Source organism: Triticum aestivum, chromosome 7B (assembly GCF_018294505.1).
Source record: "Triticum aestivum cultivar Chinese Spring chromosome 7B, IWGSC CS RefSeq v2.1, whole genome shotgun sequence".
NCBI classification, from domain to species: domain Eukaryota; kingdom Viridiplantae; phylum Streptophyta; class Magnoliopsida; order Poales; family Poaceae; genus Triticum; species Triticum aestivum.
Window position 1 is genome coordinate 636,344,660 of NC_057813.1, and position 12,675 is coordinate 636,357,334.

Genomic DNA, 12,675 nt, shown 5'->3' on the forward strand with positions numbered 1-12,675 from the left:
TTCGCCAAACAACCCCAGGTTCGTAGATAAGAGAGCTTTAACCTTTTCTTCTCCCATTCCTCGAATGGAGTTATCTCTTTGTTCTTTGTGGGAACTCGGTTTAGGACATGACATGCAGTCAATATCGCCTCCCCCCACCATGCCTTGGAGAGACCCGATGTGTCTAACATGGCGTTAACCAAATCAGTTAGAGTACGGTTCTTTCTTTCGGCCACCCCATTTGACTGAGGTGAGTAGGGAGGCGTCCTCTCATGGATTATACCATGTTCCGCACAAAAAGCATCAAATTCATTTGAAAAATACTCTCCCCCACGGTCGGACCTAAGCCTCTTGATTTTTCGATCAAGTTGGTTTTCTACTTCAGCTTTATAGATCTTGAAAAAGTTCAAAGCCTCATCCTTAGATTTCAGAAGATACACATGGCAGTATCTAGTGGAGTCGTCAATTAACGTCATGAAATATTTCTTTCCACATTTTGTCAAAACACCATTCATTTCACATAGATCTGAATGTATAAGTTCTAGTGGTGCAAGATTTCTCGTTTCCGCAGTCACGTAAGACTTATGAGGTTGCTTAGCTTGCACACACACTTGACACTTAGATCCTTGACAGTGGTGAAACTAGGGATTAAGTTCAACTTCCCTAGTCGCGACATGCAACCAAAATTAACATGACAAAGACGTGAATGCCACACATTTGATTCACTATTGTTGCAAATATGATTAACAACTTTATTGTAAACGTCTGATAAGGATAAAAGAAACAGGCCTCCTGACTCATAGCCTTTACCGACAAAGGTTCCATACTTGGATATTACAATTTTTTTTGACTCAAAGACAATCTTGTAGCCATCTCTACACCGAAGAGATCCGCTAACAAGATTTTTATTGACAGAGGGGACATAATGTACGTTCTTCAGCCGCACGGTCTTCCCCGAAGTAAACTTCAGATTGACCGTGCCAACACTACGGACAGAAGCACTTGAACCGTTGCCCATTAGCACGGTTGAAGTCCCTGCGGTTTGATAAGACGAAAACATGGAAATATCACCGCATACATGCACATTAGCACTTGTGCCAATCAACCAATCAGGAGAATGACATACTGAAAGAATAGTGAGAAATATACCATACCCAGCATCCTTCATGTCAATGTCTCCGATGACAACATTAGCGGTCTTGCCGCCTTTTCCAGGATGACGCTTGTCATAGCGATTAGGACAACTAGGAGCCCAATGATCAGGATCTCCATACACATGACAAGCACCTTTCTGCTTGTCACTCTTCTTCTTGAAGTTCGTGTGTTGTACAGCCTTGTTCTTCCCATCAAACATTGCTTTACCATCAAGCTTGCCCTTGTTCTTGAAATTGTGGGACTGGAAGTTTTTCTTCTGTACCAGATTGGCACTAGATCCTCCCTCAATACCTTGAGCATGTGTGTCCTTTGCTCTCGCCTTTTCTTCCACATCAAGAGTACCAATGAGATCCGGGACGGAAAACTCCTGTCTCTTATGCTTCTGTAAGGTAGCAAAGTTCCTCTACGAAGGAGGAAGCTTAGTAATGATACCCACAACAACAAACTTGTCCGGTAGGATACAATTGAAGTGCTCAAGTTCTCTAGCAAATGACTGTATCTCATGAGCTTGCTCAACCACGGAGCGTTCTTCATTCATCCTGTAGTCATAGAATTGCTCCATGATGTACAGCTCAGTGCCAGCATCCGAGACCCCAAACTTGGCCTCGAGTGCATCCCAGATATCTTTTCCATTATCAATTGACGCATAAGCATCAACTATGTTCTCACCGAGAACCCTCAAGAGAGCAGCCTTAAACAAAGTATCAATTTTCTGAAAAGCTTGTGCATGTTGAGCATCAAGTTCTCCTTCAGGTCTACCAAGAGTGGTGTCATAGCAACTCATGGTTTGAAACCATAAGACTGCTCTCAAGCGCCACCTCTTATAGTGGATACCCTCAAACATAGGAGGTCTCATGGACGCAGCAAAACCATTCGAGGTAAATTGCCTATAATAAGGTTTTTGGATTGTTGGAAATATGAGCAATTTACCGAATGATTTTATTAACAGAAATACTAGATAAAACATGACTAGTATAGCAGTGATAAAACAAGTCGTGCGATTTGACAAAGTGAAGGTAAATAACATCTGCATATATGAGCTAGAAAGGATCATCTCTCGAGCAGACAGTAGATCAAGATGCATATATGAGGTAGATCCTAACATGTGTAGGGTAAACACTAGAAGAAAGAACTATGGCAGGACCTCTAACAGGAAAGGCAAGAACACGTACTGGACAGCAGCTGGATCGGAGGCACTAGACTTGGGGTCGGTGTCCTCCATGTCGCCGAGGAGGTTGTCGACGTCGGGGAAGTAGTCGTCGGAGTCCGGGGCGTCCGTGACGAAGAAGTCAGTAGTCGCGCAGAGCGCTCCCCAAAAACCTTATCACCCTTCTCCCGTGTGACCTTTCGTATACCCGTAGTGCGTGGCAAAAATTTAGACATCGGCTCATTCCCGCAACCCGCGGCGGGCGGCGGAGGAGGAGCGCGCGTGGATGTCCCTCTTATTCTCATGCTCATACAATTGGGGAAGGAGCCTCCCTTATAAAGAGGTCCAACTCCCTCTAAACTAGCAATGTGGGACTAAACTTTAGTTCCACCTCTTGCCTTGCACGAATGGGCTGCGTGGGCCTCTAGGATTTATTAAGAATTTTCTGAAACTGCTATTGGGCTAAGCCCAAATAGACAAAAATTCGGGAGGGGGGGGGGGGGGGGGCTGCTGCAGCGAACCGTTCGGTTCTGTTGGGATGGGGGTGGAAATGCTATGAGATTCGCACGCGAGATCCGGCGTACCTAAGAGCATTCACATGAAAAATGTTGTCAGCTGATGTCATTCAATACATTTAGGAAAGAAAAACAGTCGACTCCCTTTTATTTATTTTAGATTTTTTAAGCGATTTTATTTATTTTAGATTTTTTAGACAAATTTATTTCAGATGCTACTGATGATGAATCCGAGAGGAGGATATTTGTACGAATCGAACTTTTTTTTTTGAGACAATAGTACGAATCGAACTGGATGAGGATATTAGTACGAATCGGACTGGGCCGACGGCCCAGGCGGCCCCCTGCCATAGTAAACATAAATACTCCCCAAGGTATTTCTTGCGTTCACCTAAAAAAGGGTATTTCTTGCGTGGCTGAGGTGAAAGAAGAAACAGAAAAAAAAACAAGAAAGAAAGAAAAAGCAGAAGAGGGAACTGCCCTAGCCGTCGGCCGGCGCCGGCGAGCTCCTCCTCCGTAAGCCGCCCCGCCCTCGTCAAGTAGTTACTACAGGTGACGACCCCGCCAATCTTTTATTTCCTTTGTGTCTAGGAAAAAGAAGGGGATCCGATTACGATTTCAGATTTAATTCTTTTTGTTTCCTTTGTCTAGTAAGGAAAGGGATCCGATTACGATTTCAGAATTAATTTGGATCCAAGACAAGATGTCGTCGACGGTCTCGACGCGACCGTCTTCACCGAAACTCGGCGAGCGCGACGACGTCAACGGGCTGGAGAGCTGGGACGATCCTATTCCCAGACGGTCGCAGTGGACCGTCCAGGACCTCTGCGATGCGTTCGTCGCCGCCTCCAAGCACCAGCTCAGCCTAATCCCCCAGCCGCCGCCCCGCGAGGAGCGCGCCCGGCTGAGGCAGGAGCGCGAGCGCAGCTTCCTGCTCAACGTCGCGCTCCGCAAGTACGCCACACAAAACAACGTACAGGTACTCAGGCTTTTTCTGCTCTCTTTCTCTCTCTCTTTTTCGAAGATATACTCATCGTCACTGTCTTTGGTGTTACTTTCAGCATAGCGAGTTACAACTCGTGGAAGTGAAAGCTAGGAACTATGTCTTTGAATGCCCAAGATCCTACTTGCACTACAACATTCTGGTGAGATGCCCAGATGGCACGCACACCATGTTCTTCGCCGAGGTGGACCCTGAACGCGCTGGAGAGGAGGATGTTCATCTCTGCACCCCTCTGCAAGACACCGACAACAATGGCTCCTGTTTCAGTTGCAAACACCGAGCCAGGGGCCTTATGCATCCCACCGGCGCTGGCTACTTGGGCGGGCACATGGAAACCAATTTCCTTGACTTTGAGCTTCCAGATAGCAGTGATGATGAATATATCTGAATCTACAAACCTCCCTCTTGGCTGAATATTAGTCTGTGTAATAAAGTCAGCTATCTCCTCGGGAGTGGAGTTTGGTTTTTGGATTGCTGTCACCGTGGATGTATTTTATTTTATTTTCATTTAAATGCTATGTTTAGCATATAATTTCAATTTTTCCCCTGATGTTCTTGTGACCATTTTATTTTATTTTCATATAGTACATCGGTGCGATAGCTTGTTCCAACCGAGTGGAGGTGGCTTTATGTTCTCTCTACATTTACCTGTTTGCTAGAGCAACTCTAGCAGAGTCGCTATAGTGGCCAATCACCATAATAACCATCAATATACCGTTTCCCCACTAGAAAACCACTCTACCGGATTCACTATATAGTCGCTACCAGCGGGCCATATTATAAAGAAAAAATAGACCCAGTCGTAGTTTTTTGAGTTTTTTTTATGATAATACGTGTCTCATTCAAATTATAAAGATCAAAGTACAAGTCATGTAAGGACCGACATGACAAAATTAAAAAGACAGAAAAACATCTCTGAGCTTGACACCAACGCCTGTCACCTGCTTTCGGCACCACCACAGCAGCCACCGAAGAAACGAAATGCCAGATCACCTACTCACCCGAGGTCGACGCGACTCCATCATTGATAAGCAACTTTGCGGACCTTCAAGGTGGCTCACCAAAAGTGAAGCCATTGCTGTTGAACGAATCAGATCGGGGCAACAACCCGGACATGCCATCGAACTCCAGATCCGGCACCCCACCACGACTAAGACACCGAAGGAGGAAACCACGCCTGCCATCCAACGAAGCTAACACATGTTTCATCTTTCATGTGCCGTCGATGCATACTACAATCTGCATCCGCTCCTGGACTATTTCCCAAGCTCCGAGCCAACGTTGGAGCAGACACCAACACAACCGCGGAGCCCGAAGACACATGTTCATCAGGAGGATGCCGCCAAGTTGTTGATTGTTTTCTAGATAGATACCCACTTATTCCAAGTGGTAGACCCACCCGTAGTTACAATGAGCTCATGTGACTATTTCTCTTTTTTTACATTATAATGTTATTAATATATATGAATTATTATACTATACTAACTATATTAAGAAAGACGAGTGGCACTAAGGAAAACCGGACTGCTAAATCTTAGTCAATGTTATACTGTGGAGATCCGCGCAATTTTTTCTATTAAATCTTCAGTTCTTCTTAGGCCTTATACAATGTGAGATGCTTAGGCAGGTACTTCGAAAAATAAACCGGATTTTTCTGAAGCATCAGTGCCTATTTCTACAAGAGAGACGCCTAGTTAAGCGTCTACCATGTACAAATAAGCATGGGTGCTTAGGAAAAGACTGGTTTATTCTTCGAGCACCTCTCCTAACCACTTTGCATTGTACAAGGCCTTAGCGCGTCTCACCCGTGCATCCTTTATGGGCCCCGCACCACTCATCATGCGGACATGTGCTCCCCCACCGCTCCCTCGTACTTAACATCGGCGCTTCTTCTTCCTTTCTCCTCCGCCGCACTTTCTCCTTCTCTCCGTATGCTTTGCTCTCAACCAACGACGACCGCACACCCTTGATTTTTTCCGGCGGGGACATCTCCCTCTTTTTTTCTATTAGAAGTCACCATGGGTATGCTCCACCTCCCTCCCCAATAAAGGATGCTTCCAAAAGCTTCCATGTCGTCAATCAAGCGGTCGAAATTTGATAGAACCAACATAGTCGGTTACCGGAACGAGCAATGGCACCTCGGCGTGCTAGGGACCACGACACCAGATGGCGACCGACCGTGCTGGGATGGCACACATGGATGACGGAACCGAGCGCAAGCGTGCTAGAACTGTCACATGGCGTTGCTGGAACCGACATGCTCCCAAGCTAACATAGCTTGCAACCCGTGGAGGCAAAAGGCTACAACCGGCGTCGGTCCGTGCTACAACCGGCGTCGGCGGAAGCTACAACCGGCCATGGCGGAGTTGCAAGCCCGCACCGACTCGTGTCATGGCGGCAACACAAAAAGCTACAACCAGCGTCAGCTCGTGTTGCAACAGTCATCAATGGAAGCTACAACCAGCCATGGTAACCCGCGACCTCGCACGATGGCACCAGGGATGCTGCTACCGTGGGGAACAATCGGGGCTCCCATGGGTGACCACGCCCAAGCGGGTTCTGCAACCGTGACGCCACACACGGAATCGGTACTTGCCGTTGCTGCAACCGGCTACGGCGACGAGTACGGCAGGAGTAGCGACCAGCGAGGATGTTGCAGCCGTCGGGCTGTTTTGTTGGAGCCAACGACAGGATTTGCTGCATTGGAGCGGACATACACGGGGCACGAGCGCTGCAACCGTCGAGCCGGCGAGCTGTGCCAGCAAACAGCGACAGCAAGCCGACGAGCAGTGCCATTTAGCTAAAGGGGAGGCCGCGGGGGACGACGAGCAAGAAGGGGATGTGCGAGCGTCTCCCGCGAGCAAGAAGAGGGGGACGTGCGTGAGGCTTTAGAGGCTGAATCATGTGGTCCAGGGCGTGCTTATCCTGTAGCTGCGGGGCGACCGGCCGGTCGACCGGCGCCTAGCACGGCCCTAAAACAACTATCCGGACAGGAACAAGCATGGTACGATACGACATAGCCACTGACCATTTTCATTCTCCATCTCTATTTTGCATCTCGAGCTCAGCAGCTGATGTATCCGTGCGTCAGTCTCTCTCTTGTGCAGGCAGACGTTGTATAGATCGAGCTGCTAGAAATCCATCAAATCGGGGATAAATCGATGTGGTTTGGATCGCCAACATTTTTTTGAAAAATCACGGGAGGGGGGGGGGGGGGTTCCCCGCCTGAATATATTTCTCATGATTGAAACCCAACAAATGTTCGATTACAAGGTGAATTACATTAGTACGTGTAGTCGTGATAGGAGATAGGAACTCCATGAGGAGGCGACTTGTTTCTGCTCTGTTTTCTTGATCCTGTGCGTCCAGAGCATGAGGTCATCAATGATTGCTTGAGGGTGAAAATGCTATGGTGATTTTGTTGCCTGAAGGCCATAGCATTCCTGGAGTCCCATATTTTCCAGAGAACAATGAGGAGGATGGAGTGCCATATGATCATGTCGACCTGTGGTGGCAAACGGCAGCCCCAAAGATCAGCGATGCTCTCAGAGGGGGAAAGTCCAAGCCTTTGCGAGATGTGCTAAGCAAGCGAACAGTGGATGAAGATGTGAGAGCTGTCTTCGCCATCGAACCCGCATCTTGTACATAGTTCATCAGTGACGATATGTTTGTCAAGAAGATTGCTCTTGGAGTTGAGCCAATCCTGAAAGAGGAGCCAGGCAAATATCTTCACACGGTTAGGAACGGATGAAGACCATATGGAAACGCCATGCATGTCCTTATCGTGGTTGCCCATGGATAGCTAGTAGGTAGCCTTAGTTGAGAAGCATAGGCCGTCATTGAGGTAGCGCTCATCCGGTCCTAGTGATTCCTGAAAGTCCTGCAGGAGAGACAACAAAGAGCGCAACTCAGAAGCAACATTAGATGTTAGGTAATACCAAAGGATTGATTCTAAACCATGATTCATAACAACAGCCACATGAGCGAGAGGTGAAGTGGTGTGCGAGTAGAGGCATGGGAAAAGTGCGACGAGGGAATTTTGGTGTAGCCAGCAATCTAACCAAAAGTAAGTATGTACCTGAATTTGTTATAACAAAAGAAATGGCGTGCAAAGATGGTAACTGTTGGTTGATGGTACGACAAAGGAAGGGCCGACTGTTTTGTGGAGTGAGGAATGCATTTGGGCACTACTAGGAAAAATCTTATACACAGAATCTTAGCAGAAGCGCGGCTCAAAAAGAAGCGCTACTGCTAATTAGCGGTAGCGCGTGCACGCGAAACTCGCTACTGACACGGAGTTAGCAGTAGCGCTCTTGGAACAACACGCGCTGCTACAAATATCGACGGACGGTGTCCACCCACCTACATTTAGCAGCAGCGCGTTGACTAGACAGGCGCTACTGCTAAAGCTGTAGTAGTAGTGCGCTTTTTCTGAGGTCGCTGCTGCTAATTTTCAAATTGGGCACACTGTTGGTCCCGATTAGCAGTAACGCACGTGTGGGAAGCGCGCTGCTGCTACTTTCTTATCAGCAGCGTGTTTTGCCTCCCGCGCTACTGCTAAACCGCACCAAACCACCACCTTTCCCCACCCGTCCTCCCCTCCCCCATCTCCTCTCTTCCCTTTCCCCTACCTCCCACATCCTCCCTCTCTCACTCTTCTTCTTCCTCAATACTTCTCCCCCATTACTCTCCCTCTTCTACCTACCTTTCTCTCTCTTCATTACTCCTAGCTAACTACACCACCTCCATTAATGCATCTCGTTTCTCTTTTTCCTCCCCCCTCCACTAGTTGAAGTTGTCTCCTCCCAAATTAGCTAGCTAGGTAGATGTAGCATTTAGTTAAGTGACCTATTTGCCCCCTAACTAGATCTATCTTTGTCAAGAAAAGCTTTGTGCACTTTTGATCTCCCTACATCATCATCTCCGCCGTGTGCTCGATCTCGAGATAGAGGTGTTTAAAATTTCATGCTTTTGCAAAATGGAAATATGTTTATGTGTGTGTGATATGATAATTGGGAGATATGATGGAAATTGTGTGTGTGGCATGAGTTGACGCCAAATTGTGCTTTTGAGTTGCCTATGTTTTGCCGAAATGTCGATTTATTTCCATCTCGGCGCATTCCAGGCAAACTCTAGATCTATATATGTCCTATTTTTAGGGAAGGTAATGCCGAATTTTTGTATGACTTTGATGCATGCACGCATTTTTATAATCAATTTGTTTATTATTACCGTGCAGCCGTTCACGATGGTCAGTGGAATGATGGTGGACAGGTGGTTGCGGTCGGCGGTGCAGGACATGAAAGAAAATAACCGGACAGAGGTTTTATATCCGTGTCGAAAATGCAAAGGAATAGTTTGGCTCGACCCCCATGACGATGGTCGTGTCGAAGCGCACTGCTCATGACTGGTTTGATGGATGGCTATACTCGGTGGATAATTGAAGATGAGGATGACGATGTTGCCGACGGGGCAGGCAATGATGACACGGGGCAAGACGAAGAGATGATTGATAATGGCGGCGGGGAAGAGGCCGGACATGGCGGCGGAGAAGGGGCCGTACATGGCGGAGGAGAAGGGGCCGGACATCGCGGCGGAGAGAATGACATGGACTCCACGCAGCAGAGTTTGTCGGTACTAAGTTCAATCATGCGGGACCCTCATGTTCAAGCATTGCTTCACAAGGAGACGAGTACTGAGAGAGTTGCTTCTAGAGAGGAGGCTAAGCAGGAGCAACTGGTGGTAGACTCGAACACTCCATTGTATGATGGTTGCAATCTTGAGGTGACCCGCTTGAGTTTCACGCTCCAACTCCTGAAGACGAGGGCTAAAAACAAATGGACCGACACTAGCCTCGATGAGCATCTCAAGTACCTAAAGGATGTTTTTCCTGCGGGGAATCTATGTCCTACTAGTGTTGATGAGGCCAAGAAGATTGTGTGCTCTCTTGATCTGCCACACGTTACATACCATGCATGCATCAATGATTGCATAATTTATCGGAAGGAGCACGCGGAAAAAACAAGCTGTCCGGTGTGCAATGCTTCTCGATACAAGAAGGCCGGGAAGAAATGTCCCCAAAAAGTTGTATGGTACTTACCGATCACTCTCCGTCTCCAGCGGTATTTTGTAGATCCCAAGGAAGCAAAGCTAATGCACTGGCACGCGGAGAGGAAGAAGCCCGACGATGGAGATGATCCGAAGCTGAGACACGTCAAGGATGGAAGTCAGTGGAGAGCGTTGAACAGCTTCTATCAGTATTTTGAATGTGATGCAAGGAACATTGTGGTCGGTGGGTGTACCGATGGCATGAATCCGTTTGGCAACCAGAACACCAACCATAGCACATGGCCTATGTTTGTATGGATGTACAACCCCCCTGGTTGTGCATGAAGTCGAAGTACATTCACATGAGCATGCTTATTCAAGGGCCGAAACAACCAGGAAATAATATTAATTTGTATTTGGGGCTACTTCAAGAGGAGTTAGACACGTTATGGAAAACACCGGCCAAGACATGGGACGCCAGCAAAGGCGAGTATTTCTACATGAGAGACGCGCTGATCACGACGGTGCACGACTATCTCGGTTACAGATATGTCGCAGTCCAGGTGTGCCATGGATATTGCGGATGCACGCGGTGGATGGATGATATGACGTCTCAGCAGCTAACGTCAAGGAAAGATGGCAGGTTTGGGAAAATCGTGTACATGGGGCATCGAAAATGGCTCGAACAGGACGACCCGTGGAGAAACCGTGGAGATCTATTCAATGGTCACGCTGAGCATCGAGGACCTCCACGTAAGCGGGGCGGTGCCGAAATCGATGAGCTGTTGAAAAACTAGAAGGATTGCCCCACGCCGGGAAAGACGATGAGAAAGGCGCTGGAGCTGCTGCTGAAGGTATGGAAGACGAGGTCTGTGTTCTGGGACTTGGAGTACTGGCACAAACACGATACACCTCATTGCCTTGATCAAATGCATATATGTAAGAATGTCCTTGAGAGCTTGCTCGCAACACTCATGAACATGCCGGATAAGACCAAGGATGGGCCGAAGGCAAGAAAAGACTTACAAGATTTGAAAATCAGGGAAGATCTGCACATGCCGCCCCGTAAAATGTCAAACGAGACAGAGACGGAGACAGAGGCATGGGAGAAGAATGGCAAGAAAATAAAGAAAGAGGATTATTGCCCCCATTCTTGCTTCACCTTAAGTCAGGCCGAGATCAATCAATTCTTTAAGTGCCTTACCGGAGTCAAAGTTAGTTTCGGTTACTGTGGCAAGACAAGCAGATATCTAGACACGGACAAGAAAAGGTTCAGCGGGATGAAGTCCGATGACTGTCATGTGATGATGACGCAGATTCTACCTGTTGCCCTAGAGGGATAATTGACAAGCACATCCGTGACACGCTTATTGGTCTCTGCAACTTTTTTGATGTCATCTCTCGAAAGTCGATCAGTGTGAAGCAGCTTCGAAGGCCACATGAAGAGATCGTTGTGATACTGAATGAGCTTGAGATGTACTTCCCGCCCGTGTTCTTTAACGTGATGGTGCATTAGTGTGTCCATATTGTGGATGACATAATAGACCTGGGGCCGTCATTCTTGCACAATAACATGATGTCTTTTGAGGGGATGAATGGGATCATCAAAGGATTCGTTCGTAACATGTCCCGTCCGGATGGAAGCATCGTCCAGGGCTATGTGACACAAGAGTGCATCTCTTTCTGCGAGAATTTTCTATATGGCGCAGAGCAGCCGCCTGGTGTTAGTGTTGGTTTGCCTGTTAACAAGCACGATGGGAGGCTCGAAGGAGAAGGTCACTGCAAGGGTCGCAGGGAACTGGACGTGGCATACTCAGATCGATGCAGTGACTTTGACAGAGCAAACTTGGTAGTGCTACAACACCTAGACGAGGTAGATCCTTTCGTGGCATTGCACAAATAGATTATCGCAAAGAAGTATCGTGACCGGGGGTATGCAGGACGGATGCCGAAGTTACTAGAGAGCACAACTCCACTTTCCTGCATTGGTTCAAAGAGCATATTATTGCTAATCCCCCGAAGGAGGGCTGTAAGGACGGATTGCTCATATACGCCTTAGCACATGCCCCTCACCCAACCTCGTAACCTATCAGGCATATGATATCAATGGATACACGTTCTACATGGAGGCCAAAGATATGGACAATGATGATCATAACTCAGGGGTGACAATGGAATGCATGACCGGCAGCGACAATGATGCAACTGAACGATTTTATGGAAGGGTTGAGGAGATTTGGGAGCTTGAATACTCTGGACTACGCAACACGACGATGTTCCGTGTCAGATGGGCTAAGAATGTCGAAAGAGAAAACCGGATAAGGACCAGGAAGTTGTCCTCCTGCCTTATCATCCAAAGTAAGTCAGTTCCGGACAACCCTTTCGTACATTTCAATCATTCCTTCTCAATCATATGGAGAATAATTTGAGGTGTCTTTTCCCCGCAGCAACGGGCGCGCCGTCCTTATCGTTCTTTACCCGCGAGTCTCCCACGCTGTGTATTTTGACCCTTCCGGAGACTACGAGAAAAAGGACTACACCCACATAATGAATATTCTAGATGATGCTCTCCAAGGCTTCAACATTAGAGGTGTCCACATGCAGATCAGGAAACAAAGGAACAAGAAGATGGGCTTCGCGCATAAAACTAACTTCTCCTGCATTCATGTCCCAAAACCAAGAAAGAAGGATGGATTCTACATCTTCCATCTCATGATTGAGTTCAGCACGAATCACCAAAAGCTTCGCATGAAAAGCAGAAATGATGATCATATCCACAAGTGGCTAGAATCTCATGGATAAGCGGGTTATAAACTTAGAGATGACTT

General features: G+C 47.5%; 1 protein-coding gene across 1 annotated transcript; it reads left to right on the forward strand.

Moving 5' to 3' along the window:
* The first annotated feature begins 3,204 nt into the window (after nucleotides 1-3,204).
* Nucleotides 3,205-4,349, forward strand: LOC123162236 (uncharacterized). Its single transcript, XM_044580013.1, has 3 exons — nucleotides 3,205-3,348; nucleotides 3,448-3,775; nucleotides 3,858-4,349. Exons 2-3 carry the CDS (start codon nucleotides 3,500-3,502, stop codon nucleotides 4,185-4,187), a joined length of 606 nt encoding a protein of 201 aa, XP_044435948.1. The 5' UTR covers nucleotides 3,205-3,348; nucleotides 3,448-3,499; the 3' UTR covers nucleotides 4,188-4,349.
* Nucleotides 4,350-12,675: the final 8,326 nt, after the last annotated feature.